General features: G+C 45.5%; 1 protein-coding gene across 8 annotated transcripts in view; it reads left to right on the top strand.

Moving 5' to 3' along the window:
* Window positions 1-19,514, top strand: part of ENOX1 (ecto-NOX disulfide-thiol exchanger 1) — a 686,747-nt gene that overhangs the window by 422,063 nt on the left and 245,170 nt on the right. For all 8 annotated transcript variants that reach the window (XM_075852278.1, XM_075852272.1, XM_075852273.1 and 5 more), the window contains one exon: window positions 1,717-1,854. In XM_075852278.1, coding sequence (XP_075708393.1) covers window positions 1,717-1,854 — 138 coding nt within the window. The remainder of the gene's footprint in view (window positions 1-1,716; window positions 1,855-19,514) is intronic.

The following is a 19,514-nucleotide window of genomic DNA, read 5'->3' on the forward strand; positions in this document are numbered from 1 at the left end:
ACACCGCAGCTTGCTCTGTCACTGCCAGGCATAGGCACACACCGCTTTCTGTGTTATATCAGTGCAGGGTGGAGTGTGGGACTAAACTAATCAGGTAGAAGAGCGCTCTATGAAATGCTGCAGAAACACTTATATCAGAGAACACTAGAATACACTCAGGGTTATTTCTGGACTATCCGTATAAAAACGTACATTGCTATAAGTGGCATATTATCTAATACAATAATTAACCACAATATCACATTAAGCAACCGTACATAGAGCTAAAAAAGAAAACACAGTCCTATGTGAAACACCGTGGACCATATCATCCCATATAAATTGAATACGAGGGCAAGATAATTTCACAATTAGAATCTCAGACTTGCAGCCCTAAATGTGCTATTTCTGATGCTTCCTCATGCTACTGGGAAAGAGAAGTCTAGATGGTAGCAAACTTGCTATCACTTACACCCTAAAATCAGTCATTTTCCCTCCGGCATATATCCTTGACTTTTCTTCTTCTGCCAATTTTTCTTAAAAAAATAAATCCATTCAACCTTTTTTCCATAGGGATTTTTCCCATTGTCCTCAATGGCAAATGTGCCAAATCATGCAGGGAAATTTGCCTATAGTGACATAGCAAATAGCATGTAACTATGTGGCCCCATAGCAAAACTTGAAATGGGGATCCACTCTACAATGACAACCTTCAGCAGCGAGTTCAGTAGAGGAATAATGTGCAGTGATGTCACAGCACAAGATTATTGTACATAGTGATACCACAGTACAGAGATGACGCACACAACATAATACACATGGTGCCATCGTAAAGGAATAATTAACTCAATGTAGTTACAGCACATGAATCATGCCCACAGTGATGTCCCAATGGTAGGATAATACACAGTGATGTCACGGTACAGGCATAATGCACATAGATATGTCAAGGTACAGGGATAATTAATTCAATGAAGTTATAGAACAGGGATTATACAAGCAGCGATGTCATAGTACAGGGGTCTTGCACAAAGTAATTTCACAGTCGAAGACGTATGCACAACGTAATATTATAGCACAGGAATAATACATACAAAAAAGGTCACAATGTACACGGTGACATCACAGCACAGAAAAAAAACATATAATGTAGTCACATGCGGGTATAATGCACACGTCACAGTACAGGGATAAAGCCACAGAAGAGGGATAATGCACAAAGGCGGAATCATGTGGCTCCATAGTAAAACATAGGATAGGACCACATTCACTTTTACACAGCCCCTTACATGGTCCATAATCCTCACTAACCACCTTACTTACCTCTGTGTACACATGGGCCACCTTAATTGTTGGGCCCAAGAGCCACTGCTTTGCCTTCTACCCATGCCAATTTGCAACGCTTTTTTTTATATGACTAGATTTGCAGCATTTGCTTTTCAGCTCTGTGTTAAGGCTGGAGGACAACCTTTGTTGGTTTGTTTTAGGCATAAATGCTTTTTATCCTGTACATTGTTACCCTTGGACCTAAATCCTGTTACACACTGCTGAGATCTGATTTCTTACGTGTTTAGCATTTTGCTCGTGTTCATTACATAAGTAGTGTGATCACGGTGCATAATAACTAACAGACCTATAAAGCCAGTGCACGTTAAATGAAACCGTTGCCAAAATAGATTTCTCTATAGTCTCTCAAGTGCCAGTTATGTTTTTTGTGTCTTGTCTTTCTGTCTGCAGCAGCTGATGCTTTGGGAAGTATAGCTATCGACGCAAGACACCTCACCATGTCCGTTACAGACCCAACGGCTTGGGCTACTGCTATGAATAATCTCGGGATGGTCCCTGTAGGACTCGCTGGCCAGCCGCTAGTTTCAGGTAAGAGTGCTCGTTTGCAGATTGATTGTCCTAATCTGGTTCAAACATAAGTGGATCAGACTCTACAAAGTGACATTTTATTTCTTTCTACTTTTGCCTCTTACTGCTTGGAGACCGTATGATAATAAACTGCACCCGCTGTAACTCTGCCCAGTGAGTCAGACACAATTCTTTAGGGTACAATGTTATGAAAAACAATCTGCATCCCCAGACTTGTTGAGAGGGGAGACGCTCGGCTGCTAAGAAGGAAGGATATGTGGAAGGTGATTAGCCTTTTATAGTCACATTTCTATGCATGCCGGCAGAGGAAAAACACGGCCATTGGCTGAAACCTCCTGCCAGGAGCTGGAGCATTGAGCTCTGTGTGCTGGCGTGAAAGCACATCAAGATAACAAGGGATTAAAATAAACCTCATGCTTTGCATTCAAAAATACACATTCTGTTCTTAATTAACCGTCATTTGGTGCTTTTGAGCGAGGCATGTTGGATATTTTCTTATTATTTGTACAATTTTTGTTTTTGGGGATTTAAAGGTCCTGGAATATATATTGTGACAGAACATTCTACGAAACGTAACAAGAGGATTCTGTTTCACACTGTATATTCATTAGGTGGCTTGGTACAGCGACTTCCAAATTAAGTTCGGTCTCCAGGGAAGAAATGTACGGAGCTTCAGTAAACAATCTTTCGCCTGTTCACACTCTCTGTATATGTATCATCGACATATCTATGATCAGTGTTTATGTATAGAAATCTATATTGTGTATAGAAAACAGAGTTTTGGGTAGGCAGGTTTGCTGAAACGTGTACTGGATTACATTTTGATATTTAAATAGTAAATAAGAGATGCAGCATTGTTCCATCAATATTTAAAGGCAGACCCTGACCTTTTTGCCAGCACATAATTTTATTCTGTCTGTAAAGTGTATAATAAGGTCATGCTCATTGGTTTCTCACAGTTTTCTCCACAATAATGATCATAAGGCTGAACGGCTTCATGCTGGGTAAAACTAAAATATGGGGTGCAGACTCCTTTTGTGATATATATATATATATATATATATATATATATATACATACATATATATATACACTACCGTTCAAAAGTTTAGGGTCACTTATAAATGTCCTTATTTTTGAAAGAAAAGCACAGTTTTTTTCAATGAAGATAACATTAAATTAATCAGAAATATACTCTATACATTATTAATGTGCTAAATGACTATTCTAGCTGCAAACGTCTGGTTTTTAATGCAATATCTACATAGGTGTATAGAGGCCCATTTTCAGCAATTAGTGTTCTAATGGTACATTGTGTTTGCTAACTGTGTTAGAAGGCTAATGGATGATTAGAAAACACTTGAAAACCCTTGTGCAATTATGTTAGCACCGCTGTAAACCGGTTTGCTGTATAGAGGAGCTATAAAACTGACCTTCCTTTGAGCTAGTTGAGAATCTGGAGCATTACATTTGTGGGTTCGATTAAACTCTCAAAATGGCTAGAAAAAGAGAGCTTTCATGTGAAACTCGACAGTCTATTCTTGGTCTTAGAAATGAAGGCTATTCCATGCGAGAAATTGCCAAGAAACTGAAGATTTCCTACAACGGTGTGTACTACTCCCTTCAAAGGACAGCACACACATGCTCTAACCACAGTAGAAAGAGAAGTGGGAGGCCCCGCTGCACAACTGAGCAACAAGACAAGTACATTAGAGTCTCTAGTTTGAGAAATAGACGCCTCCCAGGTCCTCAACTGGCAGCTTCATTAAATAGTACCCGCAAAACGCCAGTGTCAACGTCTACAGAGAAGAGGCGACTCCGGGATGCTGGCCTTCAGGGCAGAGTGGCAAAGAAAAAGCCATATCTGAGACTAGCTAATAAAAGGAAAAGATTAATATGGGCAAAAGCACACAGACATTGGACAGAGGAAGATTGGAAAAAAGTGTTATGGACAGACGAATCGATGTTTGAGGTGTTTGGATCACACAGAAGAACATTTGTGAGACGCAGAACAACTGAAAAGATGCTGGAAGAGTGTCTTACGCCACCTGTCAAGCATGGTGGAGGTAATGTGAAGGTCTGGGGTTGCTTTGGTGCTGGTAAAGTGGGAGATTTGTACAAGGTAAAAGGGATTTTGAATAAGGAAGGCTATCACTCCATTTTGCAACGCCATGCCATACCCTGGCATATATTCCTATGTATGTGTGTGTATATTAGTCCTTTTCAATGAGAATATCATCAACAAGTTAATTTATTTCAGTAATTCAATTCAAAAAGTAAAACTCCTATATTATATAGATTTATTACACACAGAGTGATCTATTTCCAGCATTTTTTTCTTTTAATGTTGATGATTATGGTAACAGTTATTGAAAACCCCAAATTTTGTCACTCAGAATTAGAATATTGGGTAAAAGTTGAAGATTGTAGACTCATGGTGTCACACTCTAATTAGCGAATCAACACAAAACACCTGCAAAGTTTTCCTAAGCTTTTAACCCCTATCCGCACGAGGACATCACTGTACGTCATTGCGGGAGGTTACTTCCCGCACAAGGACGTACAGTTACTGAGTTTTTCCTGGTGCACACTGTCGGCGACAGTGTGCACCGGGAATCGGGAGGTCAGCTGTCGCCGACAGCTGACACTCCACTCTTGCCGACCAGCGGTCCTTTGCCGCTGATTTCGCCTAATTTTGGGGGTTTCTAACATCTCGGCAGACCCCGGTCCGAAATCGCGGGGTTTGTCGATAGTATGGCAAACGGAAGCCAAACAATGGCTTCCGTGTCTGCCATGGACAGAAGCCCATCAGGACCAACCTTCGGCTGGTCCTGATAGGCTTCCTGTCAGAGTGACAGGAAGTCACTGTGTCATTCCCGATGCACACTATCGGCGACAAGGTGTGCATCGGGAACTTGGAGATCAGCTGTCCCCGCCAGCTGACACTCCAGTGTTGCCGATCATCGGCTCATCGCCGCTGATTACGGCAATTAACCCGTTACATTCGGGGCTCGATTGCGATCTCCGCATGTAGGGGGTTTGTAGCACATCAGCAGCCCCCATGCAATCGTGGGGGCTGCTGATGCTTGTGATGGCATCCGGAGGCCAGGCAACGGCCTCCTGGTCTGCCATGTATGGAAGCCTAAGAGCATCAGCCTTTGCTGATCCTCGTAGACCAACTGTCAGAGTGACTGTGACGTCACACTGACAGTTGGAATACGTTACACTACCTAGGTAGTGTAATGTATTCTAGCACCGATCAGAGCTGCAGGTCAAAAAAATAAAGTGTAAAAAGTAAAAGAAAAGTTAATAAACAAAAAAATAAAGTGTAAAAAGTAAAGAAAGTTAATAAAAATGTTTTAATAAAGTGTAAAAATAAGTTTTTGTTTTCCTATAATAAGTCATTTATTTATAGGTAAAAAATGAAAGCGTTAAAAAGAAAAAGTACACATATTTGGTATCACTGTGTTCGTAACGACCCAAACTATGAAACTATAATGTTAATTTTTCCGCACGGTGAACGCCGCAAACAAAATAAACGGAAAACTATGTCAGCATCGCTATTTTTTTGTCACCACCCCTCCCAAGATATAGAATAAAAAGTGATCAAAAAGTCGCATTTACCCCAAAATAGTACCAATAAAAACTACAACCCGTACCGCAAAAAACAAGACCTCCCACAGCTTTTTTGACGAAAAAAAAAAAAGTTATGGCTCAGAATAGCATGTCTCAGAAAATATATTATTTTATAGAAACGTAATTTTATTGTGCAAACGCTGCAAAACGTAAAAAAAAAACTATACACATATGGTATCGGCATAATCGTGCCGACCCGCAGAATAAAGTAAAACACAATTTATTGTGCACGGTGAATGCTGTAAGAAATAAAGAATTTAAAGCGCCAAAATCTTTGTTTTTTGGTCACCTTAGCTCTAAAAAAGATCCTGTGGGGTCAAAATGCTCACTATACCCCTAGAAAAATTCCTTGAGGGGTGTAGTTTCCAAAATAGGGTCACTTTTGGGGGGTTTCCACTGTTTGGGGGGTTCCGGGGTCGTTGCCAATCCAGCAAAATCTGCGCTCCAAAATCCAAAAGGCGCTCCTTCCCTCCTGAGCCTTGCTGTGGGTCCAAACATCAGTTTAAGACCACATATGGGGTATTGCCGTAATCGGGAGAAATTGCTTTACAAATTTTGGGGTGCTTTTTCTCCTTTATTCCTTGTAAAAATGAAAAAATTCTATGTTTTCACAGAAAAATAGGTGATTTTCATCTTCACAGACTAATTCCACTAAATTCTGCAAAAAAAACGTGGGGTCAAAATGCTAACTATACCCCTAGAAAATGCCTTGAGGGGTGTCGTTTCCAAAATGGTGTCACTTTTGGGGGAGTTTCAACTGTTTAGGTACCACAAGACCTCCTCAAACCTGACATGGTGCCTAAAATATATTCCTAAAAAAAGGAGGCCCCAAAATCCACTGGGTGCTCCTTTGCTTCTGAGACCTGTGCTTCAGTCCATTAGGACACTAGGGCCACATGTTGGATATTTCTAAAATCTGCAGAATCTGGGCATTAAATATTGAGTTACGTTTCTCTGGTACTCTTTTAATAGAAAAATATAAAACATTACAAAATAAACGGTATTTACAAAACAAACACAACAAAACAAAACTTATGTACATTTCTGTACAATTTACCCAGCCTGGCCCTTCTTACATAAATCCCCACGCATACATAACTATAATCCCATACTCATTCATACACACACCTAAACCCCCCCAACCCCAAGAAAACATAACTATAACACTATATACAACATACTCTTAAAAACCATGTGCCAACCAATGGCCCCCTAAAAAAAACACCACATATATAAAACAAAATAAATAACAATCACAATAAAAGGAAACAAAATAATAATAATAATAATAAACTCTAAAAATAAAAGTTACCATCCCATGGTGCACTTACTTCAGTGCACCATGTAAATGAAAAAAAAAGAACAAAACATAAAAAACAACAAAACAAACCCCAAAAAAAAGTTGTTTTTTTTTTAATTTTTTTTAAATGTTTTTTTTTTTTTTAAATTTTTTTTTTTTTTTTATATATATTTTTTTTTTTTTCCTTTTTATTAACTTATCCACATTCATACCTAACCCTGTACATACTACCTTATCCATCACCACCCATCACCTCCCCCAACCAGCATCACGCCTCATGTCCTTCCATGTCCGCATAGTTCAGATGCTGGCCCCCACCACCCAACACATCACCCAACCAGCCCGATCCCACGTCTCATGTCCTCCTCACGTCCACGTAGTCCAGAATCCGGCTGGGCACACCCCCAGGCCCCCCACCCCACCTATCTACTGCCCATCTTACCTAAACATTCACACAAACCCATGCATAGACCTATACACCATATCGACACATAACTATAACCAAATACCATACTATATACATAAACCCGAAAACCTAAGTTTGGCTGCTTGTAAGCCCTTTTTCTGTCTCCAAAAAGCTCAAAACAAAAACCTACTTGTGCTTACTCAGCCCATCACCAGAGGAGAGAGAGAGGAAAGCCCCCCTAGAGCACCAGCCCAGAGGCCAAAGCCAACCCCCAACCACCACCCCGGTCCCTATCGCTAAACCTATCCTGCTTGCCCTATCTCTATCCCTTATTTCTTTATAAACTAATCTGTCCCTCCTGCTGTCTCTCATTCTGTCCCTATCGCTATTTCCCGGTGTCATGGCCAGGTGCAGACCCCCACCTCCAGTCTAATACCCAGGGGCACTCCCTCCCCTCCCCCTGAAGGTTGGTTCCACCTAGGGCACCCTAAAATTGAAGCCCCTCCAAAGTCGAGAGGCCTTGGATGCACCCAGTTTCTCAACCTCCAGAGACCGGACCTTCACCAGGTCACCCATGATATTCCTACACACCTCGTCCTCCAGGAGGATTTTACACTGAGTCGATACTAAGCACCGTGCGTTCCATGTGAAATACCTGATCACTAAACTAACTAAAAAAGAAGTGCAATGATCCCTTCCACCCAGGTCTCCGAATGCCCCATAGGCCCAACCAGCGTAGGAGAGGTTGGTCAGACCGGGCCAACCGATGGAGGCACCCACCCATTTGTAAACCTCTGCATTGAAGGGACACTGAAGCAAGAAATGGTCCATGCTTTCCAGCGTGTCATCGCACTCCTCCCGAGGACAACCTCTTTCATCGGAGTTTCTAAACTTCAGATTGCCCCTTACATACAGCCTCCCATGGAAGCAGCGCCAAGCCAGATCCCAAAACTTCTGGGGAATCCTCACAGAGTTTAAAAGTTTTAATCCCACCCCGAGGTCGCTACTTGGGCAGTCCCTGAGCGCCAGGGGCTTCTGGAAGCAGGTCAACAAGACCTTTCTGTCAAGAAATTTTCTCGACATGGTCTTGATCTCCCTCGCCTCCAGACCCTACCGACGAACAACCTTCAGAACCGGGGCGGCATAAGCCGGGAGGTGCCCATGGGGTACACGCAGGTCTTTCGCTTGGCCTCCTGTCTCCCATTCCTGGAAGAAAGGCCGAAACCATCCCCTGCAGGAGGATATCCACAGAGGAGCCCTTTCTCTTTCAAAGAGGTTCGCCAAATTAATTTTAATGAAGGTGTTTACTAGAAACACCACTGGGTTAACCATACCTAACCCACCTAGTTTCCTCGGTAGGTAAGTAACCTCCCTCTTGATTAGGTTAAGCCTGTTTCCCCATAACAGTTGGAAGAACAGGCTATAGACCCGAGTCCAGAGAGGCTCTGGCAACATGCACACGCTGCCAAGGTAGAGCAACATGGGCATCAGGTAAGCCTTGGCCAGGTGAACCCTTTCCCTAAGGGACAAAGACCATCCCTTCCATTGGCCAACCTTCTGGGCAGCTATTGATAGCCTACCTTCCCAGTTTTTCTTGGGGTAATCACCCGGGCCAAATTCAATGCCTAAGATTTTAGCAGACCCTTTGGGCTCTGGGAGGGTGTCCGGGAGATCAAAACTAGGATCCCCTCCCCCCAGCCAGAGACTTTCACACTTGTCCCGGTTGATCCTGGACCCAGATGCCCGTGAGTAGCGCTCAACTTCTGACATCACCCACTCTGCCTCCCCTCTCGAGGAGACAAAGATAGTGACGTCATCCGCGTACGCAACCACCCTCTGAGTGGCTTCCGGCTCCTCCAAGTCCATCCCCACCCCCGCCAATGGCCCACGATCGAGCCGCCTAAGAAAGGGGTCGATCGCGAAAACATACAGCAAGGGGCTTAAGGGACAACCCTGGCGGACACCAGACCCAACCTCAAAGGGGGTTCCAGTCCAACCGTTCACCAGTGCAAAAGACTCAGCCCCAGCGTATAGGGTCTGGAGCCAATTAACGAACTCACCCGGTAGGCCATACCTCAGAAGGACTGACCATAGGTACTTGTGATTCACCCGGTCAAAAGCTTTGGCCTGATCCAAGGACAGCATGTACCCCTCCCATCGGCCAGAATGTCCCTGCTCCACTGCCTCTCTGACACTGAGGACAGCACTAAAGGTGCTGCGGCCTGGAACAGAGCAATGCTGGGCCGACGAAAGGAGCCGGGGTGCAAACTTCACCAGCCGATTAAACAGTACTTTTGCGAGAACCTTTCTGTCCGTATTGAGGAGCGCTATGGGACGCCAGTTCTCAATACGGGTCGAATCCTTACCCTTTGACAGAATGATCAAGGCCGACTTGCCCATTGACTTTGGCAGAGCGCCCGAGGAGAGGCACTCATTAAAAACCGCAGTCAAGAGGGGAACTAAGGTTCCCTTAAAAGCCTTATAAAACTCAGATGTTAAGCCATCTGGGCCTGGCGACTTTTTGATGGCCAACCCATCAATCGCCAGCATCACTTCCTCTTCCTTGATTGACTCTGTCAAAACACCAAGCGAGGGGTCTGCTCCTGGCTCAGGGATGGTTTCAGCCAGGAAAGCCGACATTTCGTCTCGGTTTAGATCCTGCTCACCCAAAAGCTGCGAATAAAAGGATCTGATGACCTCCAGGATCCCTGATTTGGATCTCATCAGGGAGCCTGTACTATCTACCAGTCCTGTCACCACCTTACGACTCACTGACATCTTGCAGTTCTTGTAAGGGTCGGGCGAGCGGTACCTCCCGAAATCCCGTTCAAGAACCAAAGACGTGTGCCTATCATATTGGCATCTTTTGAGCAGAGCTTTCACCACGGAGATTTCCTCACGGCTACCTCCGGTTGAGACTAGATGTTCGAGTTTCCTCCTCATGTCTTGATACAGGCGATACCTGCTCATAGACCTGAGGCACGAGATCTGACGGAAAAACTCAGCCACCCGTTCTTTGAACACCTCCCACCACTCAGACTTAGTACCACCTAGATCCAATAAAGGTACCTGGCTCTGAAGAAAATCCTCGAAGGCCTGTCTTATCTCTGCTTCTTCCAGGAGAGTAGAATTCAGCCTCCATATACCTCTTCCCATCTGGAGGGACTCTGCAACATTCAAAGAAAAAATAATTATACAGTGATCGGAGAACTCCACCTCAACGACGGACACTGCCGAAGAGATGGCGTCCTCCTTTAAAAAAAACCTGTCTATCCTGGACCTACGACTACCACTATGATAGGTGAACCCCGAGTGGCCTGGGGTATACCGAATGTAGATGTCCTCCAGGCGAGCATCACTAGCTATTCTATTCAACTCGACACTATCATAGGCCAGTACCTTTCTGGAACCTCCTCTGTCTTGGGGCCTAACGACAGTGTTAAAGTCCCCTCCAAAAATGACTTGTCGGCCTGTAAAAAGGAAGGGCTTAATCCTCATGAAGAGACTTTTCCGGTCCCACTTTGTCTGGGGACCGTAGATGTTAATGAGTCTTAGTTCTTGTCCCCTCATGAGAACATCTAAGATCAAGCACCGCCCCATTTCTAACTCGATCATCCGCCGGCATGTGACCGGTGCGGTAAAAAGTACCGCCACCCCGCTATATGGCTCAGCCGCAAGAGACCAGTAGGAGGGCCCACGTCGCCACTCCCTCCTAGCTTTCATGACCTCTGCCAAAAGTGACAGTCTGGTCTCCTGCAAAAACAAAATGTCAGGTTCAACCCGGCCGAGAAAATCAAAGGCTGCAAATCTAGCCATATTCGACTTAATGCTGGCAACGTTAATCGATGCCAGCGTCAACGGAGTGGGTGCCGCCATCATAAATGATTGAGTTAGACGGTTTTCTTCTTCCCACCCCTTGCTTTCTCCTCTGAGGAGGACCCCTCACCCTCTTTACCTCTTTTTTTTGTTTTTGAGGAGTCCATAACCTCCACCACCCCCCTCCCATTCTCATCTCCTGGGTCCGGGCCGACCCCCTCCCCCGGGGACAGTGGCCCCCGCAGAAGAGGAGGCTCAACGACTCCTAGACTCCCTACCGTGCTCTCCCCCCCGTCCTGGGGGTCTGGAATATCCATGAGAACACGGTATCGGTTGGGGGAGCACACCAGGGGGGTGCAGGTTTCGCCTTCCTTGGCCGGGGCAGGGCCAGATGTTTTTAGCCCTGTTTTGATGTTACCCGGTGTCCCCTGTTTTGTTTTAGGCTGTGACCTCCCTTCCTCTTCCACACTTTCATAGTGGGAGGACTGGGAGTCCTCAGCCCTCTGCTCTCTCTCTATCCTCCTTATCTCCTCGTCCAGTACGGCCCCCCCAAGAGCATCAGTATCCTGGGGGGCATCCAGGTCCGAGCCAGAGGAGTCCCCAGTTTCCTGGGTCCTCCTCAGCTCTCGTTCCCTTCTGCGTTTTTCCGCCCTTCTCTGACGAGAAGGGGGTCCCCTCCTGGCGTTCATCCTTTGCTCTTGGGCTCTATCGTCTCTGTCCGCCCCCTCGCCCACGGAGACCTCCCTCCTTACATTCTCCGTAGGGTTGGAACAGACATTGACGACTGAGCGCGGACACCTACTGAAAGGGTGACCTAGGTCACCACACAGGTTACACCTAATCTGCTCACACGATGCGGCCAGATGGCCTACCCCCCCACAATGAGCGCACTTCTGCACAGTGCAGCTTGCGCTCAAGTGTGAGGGGTCGCCACACCGGTGACACAGCTTCGGCTGCCCCTGGTAGAAGACAAGGATTCGATCTCTTCCCAAGAAAGCAGATGATGGTATGTGGGACACCGTCTGCCCCAGACGCTTAAGTTTTACCATAAACGTCCAGGCTCCCGACCAGATGCCAAACTCATCGCAGTTCTTCCGTGGCATCTCTGCTACCTCACCGTATCTTCCCAACCAGGTCATGATGTCCACACAGGAAAGCGACTCGTTACGGGTAAGAACGGTCACCTTCCTGAGACCATTCTGGCGAGAGATTGCTTGCGCAGCAAACCCTCGCCAGCCGGGCTCGCTTTTCACCAGCTCATAGTTCCCCCAGAAGACCTCAAGGCCCCCCGGCTGAACAAAGCTGATGTCAAACTCAGCCGTACCATGAGGATGTATCAAGGCGTAGATGTCACTCGCCTTGAAGCCCATCTCCAGCAGCAGCTCCACCACCCTCTTACGAGGAGGGCACGCATCATTGCCACGCCACTGGAGACGGACCACATTCCTCCTGGCCACGGCCGGCCCGGTTGTTGGGAGCGACCACTGATCTCCCCGTCTCTCTCGGAAGGCATCCAGACCATACCTATTTATCCAAAAGGATAGGTCCTTCTGCACTCCCCCTACTGTTATTGTCTGCTTCCCCTCCCTTAAGGCTTCTAGGAGGCGCTGTTGCAAACTGCCGTCCCCGGGCCCAGAAGATGAGGATGGGTGGGCCGACGGTCCCCCCACCACAACGCCCGCATACGACCTGCCGGGCGCTCTGGCAGAAGGAGCAACCGGCCCGCCACTGGTTGACACTCCCCCCACAATATTACAACCCACATTAATATCCACAACATTACCACCACCAACAATATTACCAACACTACTAACATTACCATCAATATTTACATTTCCACTTACATTCCTCTCCACAACTTTCATACCGGCCAGGCTGGTTACGGAGTTCTTCCTTTTGTCCACGGGCTTTTTATATGTTGTTTTTGGGGTCTCCACATCATCAGGTGCCGCTACTTCTGGGGTGCCGCCGGATATCTCAGGCGGCAATCCCTCAGCACCCTCCGCTTCACCGACCTCCATATCTGCTGCGCCACCAATACAATGTTCGGGAGGAGGGGTGCCGTCACCCCCCGTGCCCGCTAAACCCCTCCCACCGCCTTGCGGCGATGCAGATGGAGGGGCCGCAGGCACCGCTAGAGCCGCTCCCGGCACCAAACCAACCCCCCCTCCCGTCGGGGGATGGCCAGCAGTGCCGGAGCCTCTCCTACCGCCACCACTCGCTTCCGCAACACTTTCTGGTGCGTCCGCCGGCCGAGTCACATGACCAGCGGACTTCCGGTTTTCCGGCGCCACATCCGGTTTCCGGTTCCCCCCGTCCCCCGGCCTCCGGCTTGCGCCAGAGACCGGCTTCTGAGGTTCCCCATCCACCGGACACGGGGACACGCCCCCTAGCGCCACGTGGCCATCGACACCACCTCCTTTACAGGAGACGGCGTCTGGTGCCACCTTGGCCACATTGCTCAAAACCAGCACCATGTCTTTCTGCCCACATACCCGCCACGACCCCACTGCAGAGGCCGGAGCTGGGGGATTTGCGGGGTTTGCGTCCCGAACCGAGCTCTCACCCGGTCCGGAACGCAAGGAAGACAGGTAGGAATATTTGTAAGATACTCCACCTGTCTTCCCCTTTGCCTTTTTCCGCATCAACTTCCATAATTTTTTCTTTTTTGTTTTCTCCTCCTCCGGTGGCAACTCATCTCCAAAAGTAAAGTTCTGGAGGGACACTGGGGACTCCTGCAGCCGTATTTGCGTGAGCAACCCCGGGGGGTGCCCACTGCCCGATTCAAAGTTTTGCACAACTTGGCTGCAGGAAAGTTCCCCACTTGCCCCTCCGTTACTGCCTTCCCAGGGGTCCTCCGAGCCCGTCTCCTCCCGGGTTGGCGTCCTCTCCACCTCCACGCTTTCCTCCATTTCTGTGGCCCCCACTTTTGCGGCCTCCACTTTTGCGGCCTCCACTTTTGCGGCCTCCACTTTTGCGGCCTCCACTTTTGCGGCCTCCACTTTTGCGGCCTCCACTGCCTCTGCACTTTTAGCAGCCAATGCCTTTACTCCCCTTTTGCAGGGGGTTTCATTACTTTGCGTGGGGGACGCCATCAGGGAAAACCTTTCATCATTCTCCAATTTCTCCCCGAAGGCTCCCCCACCGACCACAATCTCCATCTTCCTCTCCTCCACCATATTAATTTCCTCCAAAATTGTCTTTACCTGTAGATTATACCGGGACCTCTTGGCGCCTGATGTTTTCGCGGCTCGTCCCCTTGCGACCGCCAGATCTTCACGAAGCCGCCGCAGGGACTTACCGAGGTCCCGGTATTCTTCCAGCCGGGCAGCTAGGCGGGAGCTGAAGGTTTCCACCGACTCTCCCGACCGCAGTAGCCCCCATTCCTCTACCGTGCTCTGGTCCTCAGGTCTGGCATCTGGCCTTGCTGGGCCTTCTGGTCCTCCACCTGGATGATCCGCCGTGTCTCTCCTCCTGGCTCCTTCCAGAGCCCCAGCATCAGGGGGGGCCGCACAGATCTTTCCACGGGATGACCTTCTCACCCCTGATGCTGGCTGCACGCTCCCAGCAGGTTGGGAAGACCCCCTACCCCCCGCCTGCATGCTCCAGGGGGTAGAGGTCTGAGGCTCCATGTATGAATGGAGCCTCCTTCAGGGAAGCTTCCTTAGCCCAGGCAGGTGATAGAAACCTGGGCTGGTGAAAAAAAGGAAACTCCCTGGATTCCGGGTGTGGTCCACACAGCACACTCACAGCACACACTCAGCAGCTCCCAAACACACAACCTCCCTCCTTGCTAGTCACTGCTGGTGTGGCGTTTCTCTGGTAAAACCTTCTGTGTTACAGATTTTTTTTTATTACAAATGAATTTCACCCAAAAAAATGAAATTTGTAAATTTCACCTCTACTTTGCCTTAATTCCTGTGAAACGCCTAAAGGGTTCAAATACTTTCTGAATGTGGTTTTGAATACCTTGAGGGGTGCAGTTTTCAAAATGAGGTGATTTATGGGGACTTTCTAACATAGAAGGCCCTCAAAACCAATTCAGAACTGAACTAGTCCCTGAAAAAATGGCCTATTGAAATTTTCTTAAAAATATGAGAAATTGCTGCTAAAGTTCTAAGCCTTGTAACGTCCTAGAAAAATAAAAGTACGTGAAAAAAAATAATGCAAACATAAAGTAGACATATGGGGAATGTTAAAGAGGCTCTGTCACCAGATTTTGCAGCCCCTATCTGCTATTGCAGCAGATCGGCGCTGCAATGTAGATTACAGTAACGTTTTTATTTTTAAAAAACGAGCATTTTTGGCCAAGTTATGACCATTTTTTTAGTTATGCAAATGAGGCTTGCAAAAGTCCAAGTGGGTGTGTATTATGTGCGTACATCGGGGCGTTTTTAATACTTTTACTAGCTGGGCGTTCTGATGAGAAGTATCATCCACTTCTCTTCAGAACGCCCAGCTTCTGCCAGATCACGCTGTGACGTCACTCACAGGTCCTGCATCGTGTCGGCCACATCGGCACCAGAGGCTACAGATGATTCTGCAGCAGCATCGGCGTTAGCAGGTAAGTAGCTACATCGACTTACCTGCAAACGCTGATGCTGCTGCAGAATCAACTGTAGCCTCTGGTGCCGATGTGTCCTCGCTCGTCTGACACGATGCAGGACCTGTGAGTGACGTCACAGCGTGATCTGGCAGAAGCTGGGCGTTCTGAAGAGAAATGGATGATACTTCTCATCAGAAAGCCCAGCTAGTAAAAGTAGTAAACACGCCCCGATGTACGCACATAATACACGCCCAGTTGTACTTTTACTTTTCAACACGCCCAGTTGTACTTTTGCAAGCCTCATTTGCATAAATACAAAAATGGTCATAACTTGGCCAAAAATGCTCGTTTTTAAAAAAATAAAAACGTTACTGTAATCTACATTGCAGCGCCTATCTGCTGCAATAGCAGATAGGGGTTGCAAAATCTGTTGACAGAGCCTCTTTAACTAGTAACTATTTTGTGTGGTATTACTATCTGTTTTACAAGCAAACACATTTAAATTTAGAAAAATTTTAATTTTTGCTAAAATGTGAAGTTTTTCACAAATAAATATTGAATTTATCGACCAAATTTTTTCACTAACATAAAGTACAATATGTCACGAGAAAACATTCTCAGAATCGCTTGGATAGGTAAAAGCGTTCCGGAGTTATTACCACATAAAGTAACACATGTCAGATTTGAAAAAATCATCTGTGTCCACAAGGCCGAAACAGGCTGTGTCCTAGAGGGGTTAAAAGGTCTGTTGCTCAGTGGTCCAAAGTCCTGTTTTCAGATGAAAGTAAATTTTACATTTGATTTGGAAATCTCGGTCCCAGAGTCTGGAGGAAAAGTGGAGAGGCATCAATCCATGTTGCTTGTGGTCCAGTGTGAAGTTTCTACAGTCAGTGATAGTTTGGGGAGCCATGTCATCTGCCCTCTGCTGACAAGCTTTATGCAGATGCGGTTTTCATTTCCAGCAGGACTTGGCACCTGCCCACACTGCCAAAAGTACCAATACCTGGTTTGATAACCACAGTATCACTATTCTTGATTGGCCAGCAAACTCGCCTGATCTAAACCCCATAGCAAATCTATGGTTTGTTGTCAAGAGGAAGATGAGACACCAGACCCAACAATGGAGACGAGCTGAAGGCCGCTATCAAAGCAACCTGGGCTTCCATAACACCTCAGCAGTGCCACAGGCTGATCGCCTCCATGCCACGCCGCATTGATGCAGTAATTCATGCAAATGGAGCCCCGACCAAATATTAAGTGCATATACTGTACATACTTTTCAGTAGGCCAACACTTGGGTATTAAAAATAATTTTTGAAATTATGCTTATTTAATATTCTGATTTTCTGAGATTCTAAATTTTGGCTGTTCATTAACTGTTAGCCACAATCATCAACATTAAAAGAAAAAAATACTGGAAATAGATCACTGTGTGTAATGAATCTATATAATATGAGTTTCACTTTTTGAATTTAATTACTGAAATAAAATCTATCTATAGATAGATATATAGCTAGTTTTAGTGAAGACACTATAAAATGAATAGCTGTTGAGCTGGATTTCTCTTCAGGTGGCAGATCTCTGGTGCAGAAATGTTTCCTTGACTTGTGCCTAATGGTGCACATGCTGTTGGCTGCCTGCTTTTTACATTGCAGGATATATTACCAGACACAATCAGCCATGACGGGGACCTTCTCCATTAGGCGACAGGAGAATATACAGTAATATCTGTGATGAAACCAAGCACAAGTGGAGCGATACCGAGATTACAAATAATTAGAAATTCTGTTCATTTACAGGCAAATTTAATTTTTTTTCAGTTTTTAACACATTGGATCTCCACTGATGATTTCTTGTTAAAATAGGATAACCACTAAGGTTATAATGTAGTGTCATATTTAGCCACTGGGGTGATAGTTTTTTGCATGGCCCCACGCACTTTCCTAAAATCAAGAATAAACTCCTTGTTTTTGCGATATACAGTACAGGCACAAAACAAATCAATTTTAAGGAAGAAACAATATACTTATGTTTAGTAAGTGAAAAACATATCTACTCGAGAAATGTGAAAAAACAGGGGTTGCCGTACCATGATAACCCTTTCGGAATATGAAGCCGGCCTGGCGATCAATATTACAAGGCAGCCATTCAAATGAAGAGTCATCCGTGTATTACCAGAGTATCTACCAGAGTGAGATACTAAGCTGTTCCCCTTTCTGGCTCCTAGAGGGGGGTACGAAGTAGGGGCCATTTTTTATGATTATAGACAGTGGTTGTCCTGATAGAACAACCCAATTATACTCATTTATATGTATTACATTTGTAAAATGCCTTGTCATTTTGAACTAGCCTTTTTACTGAGCATTATCAATCAAAACCTCACCAAATGATCACATTGTGCACTTTCCTGTTGCCTTGACTCATAAGAAGAGCCATTCCATGAGGAGTTAAGCGGGAACATCTCACTTCTGGACACGTGAGTGGAACATTTGGTACCAGTTTATTGGTTCCCCAAGTTGAGATCCCCCAGGTAAAAGTAAATTCAACTCCTAGAATATATTGGCTAAGAGCCTGTTCACGTCAGAGTTGGGCTACCGTTCATTGGTTCCGTTCGACCTTTGCGTCGGAGGAACCGATGGACGGAGAGCCAAACGGAAACCATGTCTTCCATTGCATTACCATTGATTTCAATGGTACTGCTTCCGTTGCAGTTGGTTTCCGTTTGTATCTGTTCCGTAAGGCTTCCGTTTTGTTTTTTTGCGGAAACAATAGCGCAGTCTGAGTTCTCTATAGAGCTTTTTCATTCTTGAAATCCGTGTGGTCTGAGATTGCAGATTTCACTTCACGAGTGTGATCTGTCATAGATATACTGTATATGAGATCATTTTAACTAGATTTCTCCTTTAAATTGCTTATAAGCCCCGAGTGTAATGGCTCTAAACCCAGATTACAAGAATATGAATTAAGACGGTAATTTTCTGGGTGAGGCTTTAAATATTTTTTCTCTAAATTTTACCTGTATTGTGGAGGTTGAATCCACCTAGATGTATTTCTTTAGATATCTCTCAAGGCATATAACTTCCAGCACAGCTAGGAGCTGCGGAGGGATGTTACGTGAAATATACAACGTTGGGAGATGTTTCTATAGTACGACGCATTATATTAATTCAAATTCCCGAACTTACTACAGTAATAGACAACCACATTAAAAAGGTTTGGAAAATTGTCAGATAGAAGGAGCATTGTGTATTTGACCCCCTTACTGCTACTACAGGGTGTCTTGCGCTGCGTTGTCTTGAGTAGTGGGAATGCTCCATCTCTTTAGTTAATAAATGGAAGGAGAGGTGAAGAGGAAGGCATAAAGTGAAGCAGCTCAGAAATTGAATGTCAGAAATCACAGCTTGAACATCAGTATTGTGATTAATGCTCTTTTGGGTAAAAGTCGTATTGCAGATGCAGAATTTAATCATATTCATAAAACTATACAATGTTTTTATAACACAAGGCAGCGCAGATGAATGATGTTGATAAATATTGTATGTGAACCTCAGACACACCGTTCGCCGAAAGTGTTTCTATTCCCAAAAAGTACTGTCAATTTGTATTTTTCACAGCTGATACAATCTCGCGCACCTTCCTGGTTGGTTGAAAAATAATAAAACTGTATTTCCTAGGAGACATTAAAGTGTCACGTTTTCTATACTGTCGTCTGGGTATTCTCTATTCACTTTCTGTCTTCTCTCCTGTCATTACAGTGAAATTAATTACAATAGATTTCCAAGAATAAGCCCAAACCGCTTTACAATAAAATGACTCTTTCCAAAATATTTTGACAATGTATCAATGTATCGTTCAGAATTATGAAAACCATTTCCCATTATAGCAAACAATAAACATGTGCTAAAGTAATGCCAAAATAAAATATCTTGTGTTTTAATTGCCTTATTATTTATTGG

The sequence above is a fragment of the Rhinoderma darwinii genome, chromosome 2 (genome assembly GCF_050947455.1).
Source record: "Rhinoderma darwinii isolate aRhiDar2 chromosome 2, aRhiDar2.hap1, whole genome shotgun sequence".
NCBI lineage: Eukaryota > Metazoa > Chordata > Amphibia > Anura > Rhinodermatidae > Rhinoderma > Rhinoderma darwinii.